The sequence below is a fragment of the Podarcis raffonei genome, chromosome 10 (assembly GCF_027172205.1).
Source record: "Podarcis raffonei isolate rPodRaf1 chromosome 10, rPodRaf1.pri, whole genome shotgun sequence".
Lineage (NCBI taxonomy): Eukaryota > Metazoa > Chordata > Lepidosauria > Squamata > Lacertidae > Podarcis > Podarcis raffonei.
Genome location: NC_070611.1, coordinates 31,666,149 through 31,693,675, shown reverse-complemented (window position 1 = coordinate 31,693,675; position 27,527 = coordinate 31,666,149). Strand labels below are relative to the sequence as shown.

The 27,527-nt window shown below is 41.2% G+C and overlaps 1 protein-coding gene across 16 annotated transcripts in view; it reads left to right on the top strand.

The window, feature by feature from the left end:
- GRIP1 (glutamate receptor interacting protein 1) overlaps nucleotides 1–27,527 on the top strand; it is a 334,184-nt gene that overhangs the window by 178,750 nt on the left and 127,907 nt on the right. For 2 of the 16 annotated variants that reach the window (XM_053406882.1, XM_053406877.1), the window contains exon 1: nucleotides 17,655–18,126. The exons of 13 other annotated variants lie outside the window; for them this stretch is intronic. In XM_053406882.1, the coding sequence (XP_053262857.1) occupies nucleotides 18,072–18,126 (55 nt within the window). In that variant the 5' untranslated portion in view covers nucleotides 17,655–18,071. Of the gene's footprint in view, nucleotides 1–17,654; nucleotides 18,127–18,514; nucleotides 18,534–27,527 lie in introns of those variants that run through there. One more of the 16 variants, XM_053406884.1, reaches the window with a different exon arrangement.

Below are 27,527 nucleotides of genomic sequence, written 5' to 3'. Positions count from 1 at the left end.
CAGGGCGGGTGCCACTACCGAGAAGGCCCTCTGCCTGGTTCCCTGTAACTTGGCTTCTCGCAGCGAGGGAACCACCAGAAGGCCCTCAGCACTGGACCTCAGTGTCCGGGCAGTATGATGGGGGTGGAGATGCTCCTTCAGGTATACTGGACCAAGGCCGTTTAGGGCTTTAAAGGTCAGCACCAACACTTTTAATTGTGCTCAGAAACGTACTGGGAGCCAGTGTAGGTCTTTCAAGACAGGTGTTATGTGGTCTCGGCAGCCGCTCCCAGTCACCAGTCTAGCTGCCGCATTCTGGATTAGTTGTAGTTTCCGGGTCACCTTCAAAGGTAGCCCCACATAGAGCGCATTGCAGTAGTCCAAGCAAAAGAGAACCAGAGCATGCACCACTCTGGCAAGACAGTCTGCGGGAAGGTAGGGTCTCAGCCTGCGTACCAGATGGAGCTGGTAAACAGCTGCCTGGGACACAGAATTGACCTGCGCCTCCATGGACAGCTGTGATTCCAGAATGACTCCCAGGCTGCGCACCTGGTCCTTCAGGGGCACAGTTACCCCATTCAGGACCAGGGAGTCCTCCACACCCGCCCATCTCCTGTCCCCCCAAAATAGTACTTCTGTCTTGTCAGGATTCAACCTCAAATCACCATTGAAGCGTCTATCTGTTTCAACAGTAGTTTGTCACGTGGTATGGAGCAATGTTGTTTGACAAACACAAATCAAAATAAACATACATACAGCGTACAGAAATGGTGATGTGGTTCTTTGCATCCCAACTTGGGTTCAGTGACATCCTCACTTTTGATTCCTTCATTGCAGGGGGTTGGACTAGATGATCCTTAGGGTCCCTTCCAACTTTACAGTTCTATGACCTCAGACTCACGCATGTTACACTGTTGTTCCTCAGCTCCATAGTAACTTGGATGAAATGGTCATACACCTCTAATGTGCTGCAATATGAAATCAGTGAGTGAGCTTTTAATTATTTATTGGGAAAGGTAATTAAAGCAGTGATTTGCCCATAAGAAATAACATGATTTAGTTGGAAATTGTCTTTTATAGATAGATTTCATGACTGTCGGGTTTTGATGGGTCCTTTAATGTCCTAGGGTTATGATAGACATTTATTATGATAAGCAGGTTTTAAGTTGTTGTTTTTCTTAATATTTGCTTCATTTTTATATCTGCTTGCCGTTGGTGCATTTGTTAATAATGTTCCCCATAAAACCATGTTTCCCTGGACATATTTTATGCTACCTGTGAGAAGAAGCAAAGAATTATATGGCCATGTTTGGATATAATTCTGGCTGTTGCCTATGGTTAGTCAAATTTGTTTGCTCGCTAGTGCGCACAGCCTGAACACTCCTGCTCAACTCTCAAAGGGAAAACAAACCATAGAGTTTTAATTGTATTTTGTTTGAGGGAAACAAACCATGGGGTGTAATGTTAAGCAGGTTGCTTCATGGTTTGTTTCACAACTGGGAGGAAGGCAAGAACAGAGTTGGAGTGTTTGGACGGCATGCATTAGCATGCAGCTTGTACACAAACTAATTTGACTAACCATTGTTAATGGCCAGTGTTATAACCAAATGTGGCTATTAAGTAGCTTTAGCTCTGGTGGATTTTAAAGCTTTATTAGAGAAGCCATTAAATAGAAGTGATGAATAGAAGTGAGATCTTGCTGAAGTATTAGTGACCAGTGTTGGAAGTGATTGGTGTAAGGTTAAGCTATCAATTCTTTGAGGAGATGTACTTTGCAAATTCGGCAGTTCTTTTGTTTGGAGCCTCAGTTGTTGCATTGATTCTATCCTAACAGCCTTTGGGGTCATTTTTATTTATTTAAGATTAGAAAGTCCTATTCTCTAAATCTTCTTTGGTGAAAGTGTGTGTGTGTGTGTGTGTGTGTGAGAGAGAGAGAGAGAGAGAGAGAGAGAGAGAGAGAGAGAGAGAGAGAGAGAGAAGAGAGAGAAGAGAGAGAGAATGTGCCTGTCAAATGGAATCTACACCTGGGGTTTCTCTCTGGCTGCTAATGTTTATCCATATTATTTAATTTCTTTTTGTTAGTTGTTGCTGTTTGTTGCTGTTATCTTAACATTGGGTTGTATCCAATACTTCTGTTCTGCTCAGGCAGAAGACTTCCACCTGCACAGTGAAACTACCCACTCCTCTCAAGCTGTCCAGACACCCTCACAAGGTCCTTCAGAAGGTTGGGGAATCCTCTGGAGTAGTTTTTGTGGGCTAAGGGAAAGGAGAGGAAGTGGAAATCTGTTTTAATGTGAGACATTTTATAGCGGAAAGTGGAAGGGAACATTTTAGATGGTTGTGTATGCCCTGCAAGCCGTGGTCCCTGAGATCAGTTGCTGGAGGCCCAGCCAATCCAGAGGCTTAATACTGGCCTCTTCATGGCTAATGGTTATCCATGGTCATAAATAAGCCATGACTTGCCACAAATGTGTGCCTTGCTGGTACACACTGCTCGGTCACTCTGGCCCTGCCCTTCTCTGCCTGCCTTCCATAGAAGCAAACGGTGATGCTTAGCTTAGCATTCTATGCAACCCAGTACTTGTCTCTCCCAAACAAACCATGAGCAGTAAGTCAAAAACAAACCTTGGATTCTACTTGCAGTTTGCTTGGATAGAAGCAACCCAAGGGCACTGGTTCACATGTAACACTAGGCCAGGCTTTGTGGTTTGTTTCTCCTAGGGGCAAGCGGGGTGAAGCAGGAGTGTTTGAGCTGCATGCACCAAAGCACTACTGTTTCACAATAAGCAACAGTTTATGTCTAAGTATGGCTTATTGTTAATGTGCAAACCAGGGCACTGTCTGTAGGAGTCAGTATTGCTGACTCTTGTCTTCTGTGCCTGAAAAAGGCTCTGAGGTTTTAACATCCATGCCTAGGGGCTGCTCATTAGGCTAGCCATTTTCTGCTTCATTCCTAAAATGAGTCCAATTCATGATTTATTTATTTTTTAAAAGTTCACTTTCAAATGAACAGTCATCTTATCACTAGTGCATAGAGACTTTAATACTCATTTTGTCCATTTAAATTGCCATGCAGGTGAAGTGGGAACTGCAGGTGATGAATTGAAAATCCAAAGCTAATTTAAGTGTGCACAGCAAAGGGCACTATTCTGAAGCTACTTACAAGCTTATAAATTCCTTTTAAGTCACTGAGATTTATGAGCTTGGAAGTAAAAATCTGGATTTCTTCCAGTGATTTTAATAAGATAGACCTATAGAAGGATGTGTATCATATTGACCTTTTACGTCATTCCACTAGGCTTTTTAAAAGAACAAAACCTATTTGTATCAGAGTCTGCTGTCAAGTCCAAGTATTTTTGTTTTATTTCCCTAATATCCGCTGATAAAGGGTATATAATTTCATTCCTCATACCCTTCATGGGCTCTTCTTCACTTAAGGAATGCTGTCCAGCACGGTGCTACGTCGGGTTAAGAACTTAATTCATGCTGGAGGTCCGTTCTTAACCTGAAACTGTTCTTAACCTGAAGCACCACTTTAGCTAATGGGGCCTCCCGCTGCTGCTGCGCCACCGCCCCGCGATTTCTGTTCTCATCCTGAAGCAAAGTTCTTAACCCGAGGTACTATTTCTGGGTTAGCGAAGTCTGTAACCTGAAGCGTATGTAACCTGAAGAGTCTGTAACCCGAGGTACCATTGTATACAGAATTTTGACTTAAGAGTAATTTGGAGTTGGGTTGCTGCTGCACAAATCACATCCATGCCTCACCTGGCAGTTGCAATTCCTGTACTTAGGTTAACTTTCAACAAAGGAAATTGAATATTATCTTGCCGTTTGCACACAGAGATTAATATTGTATCAGTGAAATGGCTTCTCCTTTCAGTAAATCTTCTCTTCTCATAATTAGCATTTTAAAAGCACAGACTGCTTTTTTACTTTAATGTTACAGATATGCTTCTGCGTTTTCTTATGCAGCTTCCTGTTGCAGATTTGTCCCATATGTCCCAAGTAACATCATTAACTTAGATGTTCATATATATATATTTTTTAAAAAACATGAATTTCTACTAGTGTGCAAAACCTGATTAAAGATAGGTTAAAATGTTAAAACATAAACTTGCATAATTAAAATAATCAAAAAATAATAATTGCAATCTCATTAAAACAATACAACAATGGAAAGAGGAAACCCAGGTTGAGAGAGCAAAGGAATGTCTGTGTAAACAGGTGTGTCTGCAAAAGCCTGGAAGAAGGGCAACACAGATAGGGCATATTTCATCAGGGAGCACTGAAACAGTGTGTAGGCCCACCTAGTCCAGTAGTCTTTACTCAGTTTGGCTGTCCTTTCCGGAATCTTTCCCAGTCCTTTTAATAGGCAGTGTCATAGATTAAACCTGGGGCCTTTTGCGCAGCTGACTCTAGGTTTGAAGGGGATCTTGGGCTAAGTCTTCTCATGGGCCTCCTATCTCAGTGGGTCTTGGGGGGCTATTTCTATTACAGTCATACCTTGGGTTACAGACACTTCAGGTTGCGCGATTTCGGGTTGCGCACCATGCCGAACCCGGAAGTACCGGAATGGGTTACTTCCGGGTTTCGGTGCTTGTGCATGCGCAGAAGTGCTAAATTGTGCTTTGTGCATGTGCAGAAGCACTGAATCGCGACGCGTGCACAGACGCGGCGCTGTGGGTTGTGGACGCTGCGGGTTGCGAACGTGCTTCCCGCATTGCTCCAAGAGATGCTCTGGACAGTTGCGTCTAGCCACCTTGTAATTTCTCTCACAATGTTCCAGAACAATGGTGGCCAGATCGAGCAGCTGGGAGGAGCCAAAGATGCCTGGTGCTAACACTGGCCCAACAGCCTTCATGGTCTGCCACTGGGGTATGACCCCTCCCCATCTTTAATCCCCCAATTTAATTTTACTGACTGCCCCATAGTCATGCTCATAGCAGTTCTTTCCCCATTTGCTTTCCTGCAAATAAGAGGTTGCAGTCAATGCTTTTTAATTGTCAAACCATGACAGCAGGAAGATCATCACTATGACTAATCGGGAAAGTACAAAGCCTGAATGGAATTACATATCTTTAACCATATGCAGTAGCAAATGGAAGCTGTTTTGGGGGGAATAGACAGATTCCCTGCTTTTAAGATTACACAGAGATCGCTTACTTTGAGATTACATTAAACCCCACAGCTTTTAATTACATGCATGTTGCTAGCAGAAACTAACAGTAGTTTTGCCTGTCTGGCTCATTTATTTTATTTTTTAGTGTTGCAGTTCCTTTTATTTTTGCCTTTGAAATGTGTTGGCACATGATGCTTTTGCTTTCAGTTGTATTTTCGCTGTGTTGTTGAGCTTTTCAACACTGGTGAAAAACTAGCCTGGTTGTGCCTTATTTCATTATACAGTATTTTCAAACGCTGCAAGTCCTTTATGAATCTCGCTGACAGAAGATACTTAGAAGAATTCTCAGTAGTATTCTGAAAGTCTGCCTTTTATGCCTCTTAAGGGGGCTTCAGGAAGCTAAACCAGGGAGGCAACAGCTGCAAATGTTAGCAAATTATTACTATGAGAATAGGTGGACTTTTCTAAAACACTGAGTATGTACCACCTAGCATTGCTGCTCTATAAGCTCTATTTGTAAACCACTTTGAGTCCTTTTTGCAATCAGTGTATAAATTTTGTGAAATAATATAGTATGTATTTGAGTGGGACCATGCAGACCCTGCTGAAACAATGTGGAACAGTATATACATCAGTACTGCACATTTTATGCTTTATGTAGAAGTTTTATGCCTATTCAAATTCAGTTCTTTGTAGCTGTGAGTATCTTTTCCATCACACATAAAAGCTACTAAATGGAAGCCCTTTATTGTCCTAACACAGTGGCTTTCAAAGATATGTCCCAGGGAACCACCAGGGTTTCTTTGTAGCTTAGCAGGGGTTCATCAGTTAGTGCAGGACCTTGTTAACCTTCACAGATTCCTCCCTGCAAGACTACCTAAGTTCAGTTTGTGGAGGAGCAGCAGGTATGCCCTAGATCTTGATCTAGGTGGGGAGTCTTTTTCATACCAAGGTCTGCATTCCTTCCTAAGCAACCTTCCTGGGGCCACATGCCAGTGGTGCAAAGGAAAAATAAAATAAATGTTGATTTCACCTTTGTATGGTAGATTTCTTTCTGCACACATTTGAGCATCCTTCTTTATCCTCTCTCTGGGAAACAAAGAAGCATTGTCAGAATTCAAGGACACATTCTAGTCAGCCAATATACTCAAGAAGGGTGCAAAGCAGGGCTTTTGAGAGGTGTGGCCTAGAGATAAGGTATGTATGGGAAGGAGGCATGGCCAGATGGCTGGAGGACTGTACTCAACTGCATCCCTGTTCTGGATAGCTATAAGCTTAGCTCCAATGGTGAGGCTCAGCAGGCATGGTCAGCATTCTGGGGGAACTGTGTAAACACCCTAGAATAGGGGTAGCCAACAAAGTATCTTCCACATGCCGTTGGACTAGATTTCCCATCAGCTCCAAACCCTAGAGCCAATGGTCAGCAATGATGGATGTTCCACATGCCACATCATCTACAAAGCACCTTGTTGGTTACCTCTGCCCTAGAATATGGTCCCAAAATCTTTTGCAGAGAGCACAGACTCCAACAGGAGCATGCCTTGGGCAAACAAGTCATGATGAAAAGGCAGGAAGTTGTAAAACAACTGTGCTAATATATTGTTTTTTAATGGGAGGGTGAGAACCTAGAAGTGGTCATATCGAGAACTAGGGTACACCAATGCCATGACCATCACCATCACCATTTTCTTTTGTAGCCTTTTAGAGAAGAGAGCAACAGGAGAAACATAAACATAATACAGGTGCATAATACAGTGCCAGCGTGGTGTAGTGGTTAAGAGTGGTGGACTCGTAATCTGTGGAACCGGGTTCGCGTCTCTGCTCCTCCATGTGCAGCTGCTGGGTGACCTTGGGCTCTCAGCCCCACTCACCTCACAGAGTGTTTGTTGTGAGGGAGGAAGGGAAAGGAGAATGTTAGCCACTTTGAGACTCCTTCAGGTAGTGATAAAGCTGGATATCAAATCCAAACTCCTCCTCCTCCTCCTCCTCTTCTTCTTCTTTTATTGTTAAAATAAAAGGTGAGTCAACTGAAAAGGTTGACAGCTACTGTTCTACTTCTAACACATGGTGGGTGAGAAACTATACCACCTTTAAGGGGTACCATCCCACAATTTTTTTGCATAAGTGGTGCTTTCCAGGCAGTGTTTAACCAATGCTTGAGCAGAGGTGTGCAGTAGCAAGCTCATGTTTAGAGCCAGGAACATTGCTTCATAACAGTAGTTCACTTTGTCTCCTGTTCTGTAGCAAAATCTATTTTTAAAAGGTTATTTAATTTTTAGCAAAGATGGTTTAAAAATATTTTGCAGCTAATAACATTCAATGTCCCTATAAAACAAGCAGCCAATGGCAGTTTACAGTAGTAACAATGTTATATGAAGGTACACACACGACACTATATTAAAACACTCTCACTAAAACAGATCTCTTAACTCATCAAACCTTGATATTCTCCCTAGGGCTTATAAATAAGCTATGAAACAAAATGTGATTTGATTCTCCTTACATAACTCGTAATTTAGAGCATCTTCACATGGCTTGTAACAAAGCAGTGGAGGAAAAGCACAACTGAATTGTGCGTACTGCCCTTGGGGAAGGGCTGTAGCTCAGTGGTAGAGTTGCATGCAGAAGATTCCGGGTTCAATCCCTGGAATTTCCAGATTGGCTTAGGAGCGCTTTCTGCTTTAAACTTTAGGGAGCTGCTGCCAATCAGTGTACTGAGCTAGGTGGACCAAAGAGGTGTTCATTTTAAGTTTCCTGTGTTCATTTTCAGTTTCCTGTACTTTGATTTCTTCTTGAAATTAAAACTTTCATGGAGAAGGATGCTCTGCTCTGTTCCTATAAGCAATGCCTCTTCTATCAGCAATACAGCTCTGTGGACTTAGCCTCTTCTCATGCTAACTAGTAAGAATTTGCATTTGTTAGGTTTGGCTGCTAATCTCCCACATGTTTATGATCCTGGCATTATCCTGACTCCCACTTGTGAACTTGGTACTCACACTCTCAACTGGGTCATCATTATTAAAAGCATTATTCCAGGATTCACCACAGTGTCTGAACATGGATCAGGTTACATCATTCAGAAATCACAGCAGAACTCCAGGATACATAGCTAGTTATAAGCTACCGGTAAGTCATTTCCCCAATACTTGACATGCCCCCTTGGCTCCCACTTTGAAGAGCAAGGTGGGCACAGCCATTTACATAGCCAACTTCTCAAACCACAGAACTGGGGAAGCGAGTGGGCACTCCTACAAGTAGGCTTGGTCTTCTGGTGCCATTGCCATGTCCTTTTTGCAGGAAGCAGGCTCACTATCCTCAGGCACCTCTCTGGAGGAAGGGAGCACTTCACTGGCTGGAGACAAGCCAAGTGGCTCAAGCATAGTAGTTGAGCCAGCTGATGTCATATCCAATAGCAACCCACTGAGCCCCTCTTCTGCATGTAGATCAGCACTTCCCAAAGTGCTAAGGGCTTCCTCGGGATCCTATTCTGTGCTCTCATTCCATCCCCCCTTCCTCATCTGACTAGCCCTACCAAGACATTTCCACAGGGCTCGTGACAGACTTTTCCTTAACGGTATTCAACACTAGCTACAGTTTGAACAAGATTAGTAACTACAGTTGTTTAAAAATGGAAGCAAAAACTTCCAACCAAGGAGGAGAGGGGAGAATGTGAGCCTGAAACTTACCCATACTTACCCCTTATTCCTAAACTGGCTACAGAGCCTAGGACTTGCCTATCAGAAGGTCGGCGGTTCGAATCCCCGTGACAGGGTGAGCTCCCGTTGCTCGGTCTCTGCTCCTGCCAACCTAGCAGTTCAAAAGCACATCAAAGTGCAAGTAGATAAATAGGTACCACTCCAGCGGGAAGGTAAACGGCGTTTCCATGCGCTGCTCTGGTTTGCCAGAAGTGGCTGGCCACATGACCCGGAAGCTGTACGCTGGCTATCTCAGCCAATAAAGCGAGATGAGCACCGCAACCCCAGAGTTGGCCACGACTGGACCTAATGGTCAGGGGTCCCTTTACCTTTTCCTAAATGTTGTCAATGCATATAGGATAAAGAGTCAACTCGCATCCTTCAGGAAGCAACATATTTTTTCTACGTTATGGGAAGCTGGGAAGTACTGAATTTTTTTTTAGTATGCTAGAGGAAGTAATTGCAATTACGTGCAATAGTATTATGTGCAGGTTTAGTTTTATGTGAACAGCTTCTCAGGCACTCTGAACTTTTTCCTGGATAATACATTTAAACCACCATGACATTTGAATGATGATGCAGCTCAGCAAAATGTGAAGAAGTGGGAATTTATTAGATGAGTTAAACAACAAATATGTAGTAACTGTCATAAAAGACCTGAGTAAAGAAAAATATCCACATGAAGGAAAGTACTTAAGGAGCATACTTAAGCATCAGCTAAATATGATTTACTGCTTGCCTGAACTAGATCCTTTAAAACAAAAAATCAAGAGAAGCAATACTGTAAATTATTGCCCTCTAACATAAGTAAAGCCATGGGGAAAGCCAAAATATGATGAAACTAGTAGTAATAGTAAGAGCTATGAGAACCCTTCTATTACTTTATTATATAGCATTATGGAGAGGTGCCTCACACATTAGTTTTTCCACCTTAGCTGTGACCTATTTCTTCTTTTTCCTAACCCCTTTATTACCAATACCATTTATTTTCTTCATCAGTTTGCTTACTAGTAGCTGTAGCTAAGCATAGAACAGATCAGATATCCAAATATGAAAACAAAGCAGAATAGTTATCAGGATAAACTGATGGTGATATTTTTATGTAAGGTAAAGGTACGCCTGACCATTAGGTCCAGTCACAGACGACTCTGGGGTTGCTCATCTCGCTTTATTGGCCAAGGGAGCCGGTGTACAGCCTCCGGGTCATGTGGCCAGCATGACTAAGCCGCTTCTGGCAAACCAGAGCAGCGCACGGAAACGCCATTTACCTTCCCACCAGAGCGGTACCTATTTATCTACTTGCACTTTGATGTGCTTTCGAACTGCTAGGTTGACAGGAATTTGTATGTATGCTTACCTAATAAACCACTTGGGTTACTTCACTTTGCTGCAGTTGTTGTAAATAAAAATCATTTCCACTCTGTGGTTACTCTCACTCTAAATGATACAGAAAATGCAATACTGGGTTCCTGTTACTTTGCAAGGATAGATGTTTATTATTATTATTATTATTATTATTATTATTATTATTATTATTAAGCCCCTGTATATAGATTGACAGAAACTGCACCCACAGAACTAACCCTGGTTTGACCAGTTGTAAACGATGACAGTTTAACTGTTATTCAGGTACCCCCTGCTGCTAACACTGTTATTTCCACAGCTCTTGGCAAAACTCAACAGTTTACAGGCAGTTAACCCTTTACCCTCAACTATGTATAAATCCCTTTGCATATTTTAAAAATAAAATTGTTATCCCAGAAACAATATTATTCCAACCACAAGAGGAGGAAGCTGTGCTGTTGACTGCTGTTCTGAGTACTTAGCAAAATGAACACTTAGCAAAATGACATATTAGTAAATGTACTTTGTATCTCCTTTCAAAAAAACATTTCACTTAGGTGAAAAAAATTGAATGATATTTAGTATGAATATTACGTTCTGAATTGAAGACTTCAGTAAAGCAAGTATAATCATATGGCACCCAATTTCAACAACAACAACAACAATGGGACTCTTACAAGTAGCTTTTTGCACCAAATAGCATAGAAGGTATTTAGAACTTTCAAAGAATCCAATATTTGGAATGGTTGACGTTACATGGGCTTGCATTAACCTTTCTACAAACTGTCCTTTGTAGTGCATCAACTGCTTTTGGATACACACCAGCTATTTGTGCAGAGATTAGATGGGCAAAGCTTCCATACTTGCAAACAAAAATGGAATCAACAAGATCTGAAACATAGGCGAAAGACATATTGCTATCGGATCGGCAATAATTAATGAATGGCATTGAATGCATTGATATACTCAAGAAGTTTAACCTAGTTTGATTAAAATTCTTTGAAACCTCAAGGTCAACTGCAATATAGAGGGATAGGCACTGATTAAATCTAATATGTACAGTGATATTCAACATTAGATATACTCAATTGAAATCAATGGACATCATTTAAATGTGACTGGAAAATGAATGTAGCTGACCTGAAACAGAAGGGTTCAAAAGAAGACTTAAATAATGGTGGGTGACAGGTACTGTGGACTGCAGAAGTGTTTAGCAGGGGGGGGGCATACTTAGGTTGTCATTGCTGCTCTTGCTGCTTAGAGTAGACTTTGCAAATTTGATGCTCCTATGGTAAAGGTAAAGGACCCCTGGGCAGTTAAGTCCAGTCAAAGGTGACTATGGGGTTGCGACGCTCATCTTGTGTTCAGGCTGAGGGAGCTGTCGTTTGTCCACAGACAGCTTTCCGGGTTATGTGGCCAGCATAACTAAATCGCTTCTGACGCAATGGAACACTGTGACGGAAACCAGAGCACACAGAAACACCAATTACCTTCCTGCCACAGAGGTACCTATTTATCTACTTGCACTGACATGCTTTCAAACTGCTAGGTAGGCAGGAGCAGGGACAGAGCAAAGGAGCTCACCCTGTTGTGTGGATTCGAACCGCCAAACTTCTGATTGGCAAGCCCAAGAGGCTCAGTGGTTTAGACCACAGCGCCACCCGCATCCTATAGCCATTGTTGGACCAGATGTAGGATGAGGAGTCATTCCAAGCATAATGCAATATGAAGAGGCAACACCCCTTTCTTTTTCATCTGTTTCTGACAATTGTCAGGCATGCCTTCATACCCTCAAAAGCTTAACTGCTAAAATGCATGTTATTGAAGTTTGTTCAGCACAGTTGTTTTTAACCATTTTTTTCATTGAGAAATGAAATGCAACGTCATTCCATGGAATCCCAAACTCCTTTACTCAAAGTAGAGAGAGAGTATGTGTGTAAAAGCTGGTAATAAATAATTACATAGGGTAAAGGACCTGAGTTCATAAAATTTCACAGTACCCTTGCAGGACATTCATGGATTCCAGATGTTGACAGCAATTGCATGTTGATTGCCCTCTTAAAAGACAAAGTCCAGCAACTGGAGGAACGTGTAGCTACGCTCCAAAGAATTAGAGAGCTGGAGCTCTTCTTGGAAGCAACAGAGCACACCGTCTCCACCAAGGAGGAGACAGGGGACTCCCCTGAGAAGGAGGCTAGTTCACCAACACAGGAGCCAGATATATGGAGAAACGTGACTCAAAGAAGTAGGAGGCCCAGGGTTCGCTCTGATTGTTTAGAAATACGCAATCGCTTTGAGGTCCTTTCCCCTAGCATGGAAGACGAAGAGCAGACTCCATTTGAGGATCTCTCCCTCATTACAGTCGATCAGGTATATGAAGACGAGCAGCAAAGGCAGTCTTCAGGGAATGTGCAGGCGACCTTGGAACGGACAGCTCACGGAAGAACCCCGACCAGACCTAAGAGGAGGCGTGTAGTGGTGATAGGGGATTCCCTACTGAGGGGAACAGAAGCAGTGATCTGTGGGCCTGACAAGATGTCTCGGGAAGTGTGCTGTCTCCCCGGGGCTAAGATCCAAGATGTAACTGAACGACTGCAAGGAATCATAAAACCCACTGACAAATACCCCTTCCTCTTGGTTCATGTGGGAACCAATGACACTACAAGCAATAGCCTCCAGAAGATCAAAAGAGATTACGAGGCTCTGGGCAGGAAATTGAAGCAATTAAATGCACAAATTGTCATCTCATCTGTCCTCCCAGTTGAACGACGTGGCCCAGGGAGAGAGGGAAAAATAGTGGAAGTGAACAACTGGCTTCGCAAATGGTGTAAACAGGAACGGTTTGGATTCTTAGATCACGGAATGCAGTTTCTTGAAGATGGACTTCTGGCAAGCGATGGGCTGCACCTCACAACGGTTGGTAGGAATGTTTTTGCAAAAAATCTCAGAAACCTCATCAGGAGGGCTTTAAACTGACTAATGTGGGGGAGGGAGACAGTGCTCCTGAAGGTAGGAGTCTATCAATTGATGAAGATGATCATCCAAATGTCATAGACCGAATGGAGCAAACAGCACGCAGACCTTGTGGTGGGAGGAAAAAATCCTTAAATAAGAGACACGGGGGAATGATTAATGGACTTCAATGTCTGTACACTAATGCGCAAAGTATGGGAAATAAACAAGATGAGCTTGAGCTCTTGGTACAGCAAACTAAATATGACATAATAGGCATCACTGAAACCTGGTGGGATAAGTCCCACGATTGGAATGTAATAATGGAGGGATACAATCTATTTCAGAGAAACAGACCAGACAAGAAAGGAGGAGGAGTGGCGTTATATGTCAGGGATGTGTATACCTGTGAAGAGATCCAAGATTTAGAACCTCAAAGCCAAAGTGAGAGCATTTGGGTCAAAATTAAGGGAGAGAAGAATAACAGTGACCTCATTGTGGGAGTTTACTATAGATCCCCAAGCCAAACGGAGGACATAGATGATGCCTTCCTGGAACAGATGGCCAAGCATGCAAAAGGAAGGGAGATAGTAGTAATGGGGGACTTCAATTACCCGGATATTTGTTGGATGTCAAACTCAGCCAAGAGCATAAGGTCAAACAGATTCCTCACTGGCCTTGCAGACAACTTCATTGTCCAGAAAGTGGGAGAAGCTACAAGAGGAACAGCCATTTTAGATCTGGTCCTAACCAATGTTGATGACCTGGTTAGTGGGGTAGAAGTGGAAGGATCATTAGGCGCGAGTGATCATGCTCTTCTGAAGTTTACTATACAGCGGAAAGGAGCAGCCAAGCATACTAGGACTCAATTTCTCGACTTTAAGAAAGCCGACTTCATAAAACTTAGGGAAGTGCTGGGTGAGATCCCATGGACAGTAATACTAAAAGGAAAGGGAGTTCATGATGGCTGGGAGTTTGTTAAGAGGGAGATAGTAAAAGCACAACTTCAGGCAATACCAATGAGAAGGAAACATGGAAGGTGCCTAAAGAAGCCAGGGTGGCTATCTAAAGAACTTTTAACTGAGTTAAGATTAAAAAAGGATGTGTACAAAAAATGGAAAAGGGGGGAAACCACCAAAGAGGAATTCAAACAAATAGCCAGCACGTGTAGACACAAAGTCAGAAAAGCTAAAGCACAGAATGAACTCAGGCTTGCTAGAGAGGTTAAAAGCAACAAAAAAGGCTTTTATGGGTATGTTCGTAGCAAAAGGAAGAACAAAGAAACAGTGGGGTCACTCAGAGGAGAAGATGGTGAAATGCAAACAGGGGACACAGAAAGGGCTGAACTCCTCAATGCCTTCTTTGCCTCAGTCTTCTCCGATAAAGAAAACAATGCCCGACCTGAAGAATTTGGAGCAAATGATTCAGCAGAGGAAACACAGCCCAGAATAACTAAGGAGATAGTACAAGAATACTTGGCTAGTCTAGATGTATTCAAGTCTCCAGGGCCAGATGAACTGCATCCAAGAGTATTAAAAGAACTGGCAGATGTGATTTCAGAACCACTGGCAGTCATCTTTGAGAATTCCTGGAGAACAGGCGAAGTCCCGGCAGACTGGAGGAGGGCAAATGTTGTCCCTATTTTCAAAAAGGGGAAAAGAGAGGACCCAAATAATTACCGCCCAGTCAGTCTGACATCAATACCAGGGAAGATTCTGGAGCAGATCATTAAGCAAACAGTCTGTGAGCACCTGGAAAGGAATGCTGTGATCACCAATAGTCAGCATGGATTTCTGAAAAATAAGTCATGTCAGACTAACCTGATCTCGTTTTTTGACAGAATTACAAGCCTGGTAGATGAAGGGAACGCAGTGGATGTAGCCTACCTTGATTTCAGCAAGGCATTTGACAAGGTGCCCCATGATATTCTTGTAAAGAAGCTGGTAAAATGCGGTCTTGACTATGCTACCACTCAGTGGATTTGTAACTGGCTGACTGACCGAACCCAAAGGGTGCTCATCAATGGTTCCTCTTCATCCTGGAGAAGAGTGACTAGTGGGGTGCCACAGGGTTCTGTCTTGGGCCCGGTCTTATTCAACATCTTTATCAACGACTTGGATGATGGACTCAAGGGCATCCTGATCAAATTTGCAGATGACACCAAACTGGGAGGGGTGGCTAACACCCCAGAGGACAGGAACACACTTCAAAACGACCTTGACAGATTAGAGAACTGGGCCAAAACAAACAAGATGAATTTTAACAGGGAGAAATGTAAAGTATTGCACTTGGGCAAAAAAAATGAGAGGCACAAATACAAGATGGGTGACACCTGGCTTGAGAGCACTACATGTGAAAAGGATCTAGGAGTCTTGGTTGACCACAAACTTGACATGAGCAAACAGTGTGACGCGGCAGCTAAAAAAGCCAATGCAATTCTGGGCTGCATCAATAGGAGTATAGCATCTAGATCAAGGGAAGTAATAGTGCCACTGTATTCTGCTCTGGTCAGACCTCACCTGGAGTACTGTGTCCAGTTCTGGGCACCACAGTTCAAGAAGGACATTGACAAACTGGAACGTGTCCAGAGGAGGGCAACCAAAATGGTCAAAGGCCTGGAAACGTTGCCTTATGAGGAACGGCTAAGGGAGCTGGGCATGTTTAGCCTGGAGAAGAGGAGGTTAAGGGGTGATATGATAGCCATGTTCAAATATATAAAAGGATGTCACATAGAGGAGGGAGAAAGGTTGTTTTCTGCTGCTCCAGAGAAGCGGACACGGAGCAATGGATCCAAACTACAAGAAAGAAGATTCCACCTAAACATTAGGAAGAACTTCCTGACAGTAAGAGCTGTTTGACAGTGGAATTTGCTGCCAAGGAGTGTGGTGGAGTCTCCTTCTTTGGAGGTCTTTAAGCAGAGGCTTGACAACCATATGTCAGGAGTGCTCTGATGGTGTTTCCTGCTTGGCAGGGGGTTGGACTCGATGGCCCTTGTGGTCTCTTCCAACTCTATGATTCTATGATTCTATGATTCTATGAGTTTAGAAGAGTCAGTGGGAGCCATTACATTTGTGCTCCAACATCTTGAAAGTCCTAAACGGCTGAGCTCTATCATCTTTGAATAGGGATGGATGGATCAGTCTACCCTTGTGTGTGCTCATTGTATGTACTCATTCGTACCTTTATTCTGTCCTATTTCTGTATCAATTTAAAAAATAAAAATAAAAATTTTCTTGTATTTGAATACATATTTTTAACACATTTTATCTCAAAGTAAACATGTTGTCCTAATATAAGCACCAGTACACATTTTGTCCAACTATAAGCATTTGTAAATACATTATTAGTACATTAATTGGTACATTGGTACAGTTTGGTACATTATTGAGAGTTGGGAACTGCATCACAAAGCAGTTGGGAAATCAAAAGGTAGCTCTGTTCCAATTTACTCATTGCTCTGGGAGGTGCAGTTCAGATCTGTTTGAATGGGAATAAGTTAAGACTGAATTCCTCAATCATCACTGTCTCTGAGATAATCTGAAAAAGCTGCCTTGGCTATCCTGATGCTCCGCCAAATTTCAACAACTTGTAGACTGGAGTTATTTGATGGTGATCTCCCACTATTGATCTACTTTGCCCCTAGAAATTCTTCAAAGTCCAAACCTATTTCAAAAGAAAACCAATATTTCTTTAATTGGGATTGTCTCTTTCCTGCCATGTTTGACCATTTAAAGGTGTGAGGTTTATCCATAATAATACACATTTTAAATAGTAATCCGCCATGACCGAGAGTCTTTTAAATTTCCCCATCTTGTTTTAAAAAAATAGATAAGAAGGCTAAAAAGCATTACTGTACCCAAGCAATCCCCCAAACATCATAAAGGAGATCTCAAGTCAGTCTTTGAAGTTTTATATCCAGATTTTCTAGACTTCTTCTTTTTTTAAAACCACAAGAAGAGTGTTAGGTTGGTCTGCAAGGGTTAGAAAAGCTGTCATTACCACCGTTCCACCTCATTATTTTGTGAATGAAGTGTAAATGGGCAAGTTAATTTGCTTAGCTTTGATAAGAGGCTGTAAAATACTTTGATAAATTGAGTAATATAGAGCCATGTGTTGTATTTGGTAAGATTATGGTGGATTATTTATGGAAGGCTAAGGATAAATGCGTCCACCTAGTGAGAGCTTATGTTTCATTCTCCTTCCAGAGGCATCCTGACTCACAGTGTGTTGTCTGTGTAGCATCATTATGCTTCACGATTGTACCTACTTGGAAAACTGCCTGTCCTCCTGCTGCTGTATGGCTTGTGGGTCTCTCTCTCTCTCTCTCTCTCTCTCTCTCTCTCTCTTCCTCCCTCCCCCTCATTCTCAGCAGGGCATCCTTTCACACCGAAATCATTTTTAAATTGGGGTGGGGAACCCGCGGCTATTTAAAATTTTGCCATTTGTAATAAAGGATGCTGATGATTATGCATTTCCCCTTGTTATTGTTCAGCGAGCAATGCTGGGAGAGAGTTAAAATATCTGAAGGATTTGAGGAGGGGGAGCGAGAGCGGGAGGAGGGAAAATCCCCTGATTGTGCTGAAATGCATGGTCCTTTGCCTGGAACAGAAACTGAAGCTCACTAGCACAGTACAGGACTCTGGGAGGCTGGTAACCTAGCTGCGTTCAGTTATCTTTGCCGGGATCTTACACTATTTGATGCTTTGCAGCTGTTAAGAGAAATATTGCTGCTGCTGCTTCTTCTTTTTAAGCCATTGATCTGGTGCTGCAAGCAGTGGCGGTAGTAGTACTAGTACTGAATGACACAGCTTTGCTAGATGACATGGAGCTGATCTCTGCATCAGCCAAGAAGAATTAAGCTTTGTCACTCCCCGCTGGGACTATCTTTCTTCTGGTATGCGCGTGAGGAATTCATATGCTTCTGCTGCAGCCACCAAAGCAGAGCCTTGAGTATACTTTGCCACGGAAGGCAGTAAGCAAGAATGATAGCTGTCTCTTTTAAATGCCGTTGTCAAATTCTGAGGAGACTTACTAAAGGTATTGTGTTTTTCTTATTGTTCCTTCCGTGCCTGTATTGCAGCATTCCGTACCACACAGCCTAATGGTTTTACTTTCAAATATGACTGCCTCTTTTTGTAATTTATTGGCAGACAACAAAGAAGAACTCTCTGTATAACACACACACACACACACACACAGGTATAGCTAAAAGGCTTGGATGCCCCCCGCCACGCTCACATTACACCATGATGCTGCTTTGTGATTTTTGGATGATTTCATTGCTCAAAAGGAGATAATTTGTTTTCAGGCAAAGTGCTAAAGTTATTATGGGATATTATTGGTTTGCATTCCTGTTAATTGGTCGGCAGAAGTATTGCCCGTGTCACTCTGTGCTGTATATTAGGAAAAGCTGCTGATAAGAAAATTCTGGACCTGAACTAAAGGTGATGTTATTCACATTGTTGCCGTGTTGGCATCCTAGCATGTTCTCTCTGAAAGATGATGAAGGGGTTTTTTCACCCCCCTGTGCTAAATTGTCTGACAGCTTCGGAACCAAAGATTATGTTGACATTTATAAAATGAATATTGTTATTGCTAAATTGGAGTATAGATTCACTGGAGGGGTTTGTTTGATTGATAATGTTATACTTATTAGTTGTATTTCTTAAACTTGAGACAAAATCCTTTATTTTTTGCAACATAACTTTAAAATGCTATTAAACCTTATTAGTGGAATTTCAAAAACAGTTGCCCTTACACATTCCACCATATAACACATTGTCTTTCATGCTGTTGCTGTTTTAATCTCATTATTATAAATGTTTGCATAATTTCTGTTTAAAAACAGTATTGCCACTTTGGGGAACGTTGGTGAGAGAGATAGTAACACCTTAGCTTATTGTGCCTGGAAGCAAATGAAGGCATGTAGGTTATACAAGTGATATATGAAAGCTTTGTGAAACATAAAATTACTACTACTATGCTCAATAGCAGTAGACTTGCAAAAGTGCTAATGAACTTGTCAGGAATGTCTTGGTTTGGAAAATTGGTTTTCTTTCATTAATCAGTTATACAGTTTATAATTAGTATTTAATGTTGGCTCATCAGATATGTAGGTGGTTTTAGAGAGACTCTTGCCATGGTAAAAAGAAAGAAAGAAAGAAAGAAAGAAAGAAAGAAAGAAAGAAAGAAAGAAAGAAAGAAAGAAAACAGCTTGTTATAGAGGACTGCTGTAGTTCAACTACTTGATAATATAAGTGGAGTGGCTATTAATTGAACGGATCAATCCTATACATGTCTACTTAAAAATATGTTCCACTGAATTCAATGGGGATCACTTCCAGGTACCTGGCAGTAAACACTGTTGAATACAAGAAGGCTTTTGAGTAAACATGCATAGGATTGCACTGAAAACAACAGATTAAGCATGCAATCCTAGAAACACACTTATTAGAAAATAAGATCTATTGAATTCCCTGGGCCTTGGGTTTCTTATTTGGGTGCACATATTAAGTTCACGAATCTCTTCAGATTTGTTGTATTTGGTTTCTACTACATGTAAACTAATTTATTTCAGTACAGTAAATACCTTCTTGTGGAAATTATTTAACCAAATATGTGCAGCCAAATTCTAAACATGTTTACTCAAGACAAATTATTTTACTTAAGTGAACTTGGCTTTTGTATGAGAAAAGTTTAGGTCAACTTGCCTGTTAATGTTGTGTGGCTTAAGTACAAGTTCCTCAGGAACTATTGGTCTTTCCTATTATTTCTGTAACTTACCAGGACAAAATAATATTAAATTATCTTCACCTCCTAGTAAGGCTTGCATGGAACCACTGATCAACTGTCTTGAGCACACTGTTGTTCATTCTTGTTGATTATTGCTGCTGTTAACAATCTCTATCTGAAAATGGTGATGTTGGCATTCCTCCTTGCTATTTGCCAATATGCCAGGCTGCAATCCTACTTCCTTAATGTACATACTTAATTACATTTGTAGGTTTAATTATTCTGATTCCTCAACTAGTCAATAAACAGTATGCCTGAGTTTTGATTGCTGTCTCTTTTTCAAGTTGCAAGAGAAAGACCTCATATTTTCAATACAAAATTTAAATAATGTTATATTGACCTTTTTATGTTTCCTCTAAAGACAATATCAATAAAAGCTCATTGCCTGTGTTAATTCAAAGACAGTATTATTTAACTCAAGTGATGGATAGGTCATAGAAAATTCTTACTTTTATATATTTTTATTGTTGATGCTTTTATTGTTAAATCGCTTTGGAATACTTTATGGGAAGCAATTCATCAATGAAATAAGAAGAATATCTGTAAAAGATGAAAACTTACTATAGTAGAGGTAGTTAAATAGAGTTTAACAATCAGGATTGCATCACATCAGAAACACAATGAGCTTATGGGCTGCAAGTAATTTTACTATCATTATGTGCAGATTTAATGTATAATACAAGTTTGCAATAATACATCTCAAACACATGGACACATGGAGTGAGAAACAGGGTCAAGTGGCAAAAGGCACCAGCTACCCCCACACTATTGCTCAATGTTTCCCTTATTAATGATGGCTCACAACTGAAGAATGCTAAGGTGTGCACTTAGACTTTCAGAAAACTGAAAATAAATAAAAGTGAGGTTTCAGTGCATGGCTCTTTGTTTCTGATCTGTTAGCATTGTATTGATGTGTGTGTGTGTGTGTGTGTGTGTGTGTTCAAACCTGCTTTCATGTGAGCTGAAAACACTTTCCCCCTGAATCACTGAAATAAATGGACTTGAGTAACTTGGTTTTCAATTGTGTCTAGCCTGAATATGATTTAGTTAGATTCCACCCCTGGACTTTACTTGGGGTTAAACAGATGGTAGCAGCATATTTGTTTTCATATCATCTTGAAAATGAGTAAAGCAGGGGTAGTAGCACCCATTTGACTTTGCCAGAAATGATGGGCTTATCTGACTCCAATTAAAAAAATTAATGATTCATTTTTAAATATCCTTTCTGGATCCCACAGCTTTTTGTGCATGTTTGGCATGCTCATGCCCATTACATATTTCTATATACCCAATATGTGCTCATAAACCATCTCACATAAACTGCCTTAAGCATCTTAGCCTGTTGAGTTCTTTCCATGAAATCAAGGTATAAAAATCCCAAATAAGCAGATCACAGCAATGATTAATGCCGCAGAGGCGATTGCTGATTCTTTATAAGCAATATGTCTGAATTACCTTAATTATGTTTGCCTTGATTTCTGGGAATTTGAACAATATACTAGAAGAGGCATTAATTTAAAGGATAAATGTTGTTCTTTCCCTTATGGCAGCAGATTTGTTTAAAAAGAACATACTTCAGAGTAAAGGATGCGGTCATCTCTTTCCTCCATCTCCCCCACCCTGCAATGTTAAGTGTGTCCAAGAAGGTGCTCAGTGCATTGAAATATGTTTGAGAAGATGATTCTCCTAAAAGGTGAGGTGTTGGGCTAACTTTCTAGAAAGAGAGGTGCCAGAACTCAACAGGAAGCCTCCCTTGTTCTATTATAATGGCAATGGCACCCACCTGAGAGGTGCTGGAACTCAGTTCTGGTGAGTTCTGTATGAAAAAGGGGGAAAAGCCCTGAGTAGGTGGATTGTTGCATTTATACTTTGGAAGATGAAGGGAAGGTGGGATGGTGTGTAGGTTGTTTCAGCTGATAAAATTACTTAGTAATAGTTTTTGGTCTGCTTGATAATGATAAAACATCATAGATGCTTGGCAGGGGGTTGGACTCGATGGCCCTAGTGGTCTCTTCCAACTCTATGATTCTATGCTTCTATGATACTTAACCCAGATGTCTTGGGAAAATGATAGAACAGCAAAAAGAGTAGATGAAATATTTAACATTTCAAACTATTTGCTTAAGAATGCTACAAGTGCTGATGAAGAACAATAAATGTTTTGTCAGCCACAACTTGTGCGGTTGGTGGTTTCTTCCTTGTGGAGAATGGGATTTGATATTACAACCTAGCGGTTGCTTAAATTATTTGTTTTGCTGGGGTAAAGACCACTTGATTCCATTTCTGATTTGTTCACAGATTGTGCAAGGAACAAGTCAATGGTGGAAGCGAGTCAACAGCTGATGGTAAAACTGTGAAGGGCTCTTGACTCACTTTCCTTTCATTTTGGGATAGGTGATCATGTAAACAAAAGCTGCTATCCCTCCTATTGCTAAGTGCACAGTTGTTTACTGTTGATCTGTGACTGACAAAATACAGGTGGCTGAGTCTCCAAGTTTACTGAAGATTTGATATTGCTGGATTTTCTTTCCCAACTGAAAACGCAAAGTATGCATACAGTGAATGATGTATTGAGTATCTGCCAGTGTTCCCAAGAAAAAGCTCGCTGTGGCCACAGAATATTCCTCATAGCAGCAGTGCACTGTGCACAGCTTGGTGAGGTGCTTAATCTTTTTTTCTTGGGCCATTTTTCTCTTTAACCCCCACCCAGCTGCTTTTTGCTAGGTCCCTGCATGTTTTCCCCATGGGAAGCAGAGCAACTTGCAGGAGTGGATTTAAATTTGAGAAATGGACTGAGGGGAAAGGGGTTAAGCTCTCTTTCTCCCATACTGGTGTTTTTCAAAATTTGGTGTATTCAAAATCCTGTAAAAAAAGAGAGGACCAGAATACTGTCTATAATGTGGTTGTGCGCTAACTTTGTGCTGAAAGGTGCCATGCAAAATAAATGTGTTGCAGTAAGCAAATAAGTAGTCTAGGTATAAAATGCTAAGCTTTATTAAATTTGTAAGAAAGATCAAACTGAAGTACCAAGTGAAAGTTGAACCAGCTTGTTATTGTTGAAGGTTACCATATACTCATTTTGACCAAGAAGTACAATATTATTGCAATGTTAGTAAATGAGCTGCTACACTAGACAGGAATCTAGGAGGCTGCCTTATACCAAGTCAGATCATTGGGATATCTACTCATTACTGTCTACACTGTTTGGCAGTGGCTCTCCAGAGTTTCAGACAAAGTACATGTCCAGCCCTACCTGGAGAAGCCACAAATTGAACCTGAGACATTCTTCATGTAAACAGATGCTCTGTTATTGAGCTGTGGTCCTTCTCCAACAGACCAACATTGTCTGAAATTGTCCAGAGCTTTGGTTTTGATGTAAATGCAGATGTAGTGTTTTCTTTCCCCATGTTTTCATTTTTGAAGCTGGATCTGTAAAGACTAGCTCTCTGCCCGGCTAACTGTCTTCTGTGCTACTCCCAAACGATGATGTGGATTGAAATTGAGACATTCTAATTAGTGTCAGAAGTATATGTGGGCATATGAAATTGTGCCTTTTAGAAAATGAAATTCATTTTCATAGTTCTGTGTAAAATCATAGAAAGTCTGTCAGTTTATTCTGAATCAACTCATTCTAATTTCATGCATGGATATAAGCCTATTGACTGCAAGCAGAGAATATTGGTTCAAGAGTCTAAACATAGCATAAAATCATCTATGTTGACCTATGAAGGACTTTTGCTTTTCTCTAATAAAATATGTGTGGGCCAAAACTGTCCTAAAAAGGGTGGAATAGGGGAATTATACAGCCATTTTCCTTGGACATGAAAAATATTATAAAGCATATTGAAGGCATCTAGAGCTAAATCTTATGCACTGGGCACATAGCAACTTCTTTATTCTGCATATACACCTTTCCCCCATGTTGTCATAATATGCCAACCTACATTTAGAACATGTTTTACCTTCAGGCAGAATGTAGAACAGCAGCATTCTTTAACTGCTGTCTTCAAATAGTAGCCCTGTTCAGGTGTCATGCTAATCCATAGTTTAGTGCTACAGGAACGAGTCTGTTCAAGCCTCAGGCTCAAGTCTTCCCTTTTTCTCTTTCTTCCATATCCTGTTCTGCAATGAGGAGCAGATCCAGAGTTCTTTTTGGGAAAACTCATTTGGTAGAATCTTTGCAGGCAAGTCCTATTAGGCAAACTGCTGTAGCAGAGTATCATCAAGTTAAATCACAGCGGACAAAATCACTTCCAGTAACATCACAGTAAGTAGAGGCATGTTAGGAGACTGTAGCAAAGAAGCTCCGGCAGGCCAGATCAGAACTCTGGACAGCTCCCATTGGCTGGCACTTTTCCTTCATTGAAAGTTTTAGGGAGACATTGCCTTAGCAGGGAGCTGAAAGGCAGACAAGGCCTATTCTTCACTGGGCATGTCTCCTTAAAGGAGCTGGCAGTTTTCCTTAAAGGGCCCCTGCAAACTTTTCATCATTTGTCACCTGTGAGCTTGAAGAAATCAAGGTGATGCTGAGGACTTGTCCCCCAAGTATGAGGAGGGTTGTATGCAGGGCTGTTGGCAGCAGGTTTAGGCCCCAGTGGAAGACAAGGGCTGCCTAGCAAGGACAGACCAACTAAAAATGTTTACATGGTATATAAATGTGTGATCTCATTTTTATATCAATAATAAATATAATTTTATTCATACTTGCTGATAATATTAAGATCCTAATGAGTAATATAATAAATATAAGCACCCACACAATCGTTGCTGAACTAACAATACACATTCAATATTAAACTTATATGTACAACACAACACAATCAGTGCTCAAAACTCCCATTTTGCGACAGGGAATTTCATTAGTGTGAGCATTTTCTGAGCTCTGGGCACAGTACTGTGCCTAAGATTTCAGATTAAAACTGCAGAGTGGAAGGAAAGGAGGACCTTTTTCTGCCTCCCCACTTCCAGCTACTCTCTGAAAACTAGAGAAGAAACCCTCTTAAGAATATTAGGGGGGTGGGCAGGGGAAGGACTAGACCATGTGAAAAATGAACATAATCTTTTAGCTGCAGTTCATTCATTTTCAGCTTTGTTATGAAAAAGCGTACCTAGACGTTCCATTGTTGCGCCCATAACCTAGGTTTAAGGTGCCATTTAGCTCCTGGCTTTGTATCTCAGTGTCTAATACTGAACGCAATGCATATCACCCAACAACTTTGCTATGTTTGCATGGTGTTCACTTATGATTACATACAAATGTGACTGCCTGATAATATGAGATGGCAATGTCATACTGTCAAAGTGCAGAAGCGAAAGTTTGTATAGAGTCAGAAATGCTCTGTTCACAGCACAAGTCTGCAAGCTGTTATATATTTCGTTAAGGATTACATAAAACATTTGCAAGATAGTTGGAATTGTGAATTTGGTTTGTTTAGCCTGGTAAAGAGGAGATATGATAGTCATCTTCAAATATATAAAGGGCTGCCACATGGAGGATAGAGTAAGCTTGTTTTCTCCTGTTCAGGAGGCTAGAACCTGAACCAATGGATTGGAATTACAAGAAAGGAGATTCCGACTAAACATCAGGAAGAACTTTCTGACAGCAGAGATGTTTGACAGTGGAATAGACTCCCACGAGAGGTGGAGGACTATCCTTCTTTGAAAGTTTTTAAGTAGAGATCTGTCAGGGGTGTTTTTTTGAGATTGCAGGAGGTTGGCAGGGATGACCCTCAAAGTCCCTTCCAAGTCTACAATTCTATGATTCTGTGATTCTATACTGTATAGAGGAAAACATGATGTGAGGATGTGGCTTGTAAAAGACAGAGGAAGCAACTGACAGAACTCAGGCTTCAAGGTTCCCTTTCATGAATAGCATCTTAGAATCTTAGAACTGTAGAATTGGAAGGGACCAGAAAGGTAATCTACTCCAACTCCCTGCAGTGCAGGAATCTTTTGAACCCATGGCTTGAACCCATGACTGAAGTTAAGAGTCTCATGCTCTACCAACTGAGCTATCATACAGAGAAGCATTTTTTCCTAAATGTGATCAAAGTATTCCTTTTAACAAACAAACAAAAAAGGCTGTGTTGGAAATGACTAAGACTGATTAAGCATACTAAATCTGTGTCTTCTATTGTTCACAGAAAATCCTAAATAACAATTGCAACAGAAAAACTCTCCTAAGAAAATTAGTCTCTTTGTGTTCATACAGCTGGTTTTAAAGCTTTGATACTACAATTTCTTGAAGTTAAAGGTATTTGATTGCAAGTGGTCAACATATTTAAATATTTAAAATGCCAGTCATGAAATACATGACATACACACTTTAAAATACATACTGATCTTTTCTGATGATAAAAGCAAGAATTCTTAAGTTTTGCTTCAGAATCTGTGACTAACATTTCTAACAAACTACAAGCAGCTACTTTTTCATTATTTAAACCAAAGGTTTTCTGCGGGGTGTTGCGCATAGCTTCAGCGCTGAATACAAACAATAAGCTCGGCAGAAGTCTTTGAACTCTGGTCTTTGATCTCTCTGAACTCTTGTCCTGGGGACTTTCTAGCTCAAGGAATTTCACTTTGCTTCTTTTTATCACATTACTCCTTTATTATTATAATGAGCTCATTAACATTTTGAAAATCCACAATGAACTTTTGTCTGGGTTGTGAAATCTTCCCTGTGCATATGCACACATCAGAAGAATTTATTGCATTTTTCTGCTTCTAAGAGAAAAATTCTGGTTCCTTTGTCCTATCCTCACTGGACTCATGAATAAACAGAAGACTTGCAAGCAGCAGCACCAATAGGGAAGCAACTGGAGCAATGTCCAGGGCCCTTCCAGTGTCCAGACAAGCAGAATTCACAGCAAGGGTGAGGGGAGAGGCAAGGTCATAGCAGTCCATGACCAGGTTTGTCATAGGCAGGCAATTCAGTAGCAGACAGGGCACGGAATTGGTACATAAACATGGTGCTAGCAGCTCTTCCAGCCCATCACTTGGGCTATTGAGTAGGAGCTGCTGGAACTACACTCCCACGTCAGCTGACTTCCCAGAGGTCTACTTGAGAAGAGGGCCTTCATCTCAAGGAGACCTTTACTCCAGTTGTCTTCTTGCCCCATTTCAGGCACTTCTCCAGATGGGCCCTCAGACTTTACCCATTCGGCCTCAATGTCAGAACCTGATTTCACCCAGGATGTGAACAGCTCCTCCTGAAGATCTTGGCCGCTCATCCCCAAATGGAACGTTTTGAGGACTCCCTCAGCTTGTATATGAAATCCCCCCTTCCACGGCTGATAGAATTACAAATAGGCATGGCTCAGTAATAAACCCTGTCTAAAGAGTTTTATTGGGATCAGATTTTGTGGCATGTGTTTGTTTCTCACTTGTTGCACACACCCCTTTTCTTCACATTCAGACTGTGATAAAAATTTGCTATTGGAAAAGCAATCTGATTCTTTCCCCAGATTGGGCATCCATTTTCATTTGACCATGGCACTTTTGAACTTGACCAAGCCTTCTTCCTTTAAGAACAACCCGGTGTGAGCAACATATCCAAGGCTTTGAAAACACACCACCTTGGTGAATCCCTTATCAAGGGATTCCTTTGAAGAATGGTTGTTTTCAACATAAAAATATTGTGATGCTAT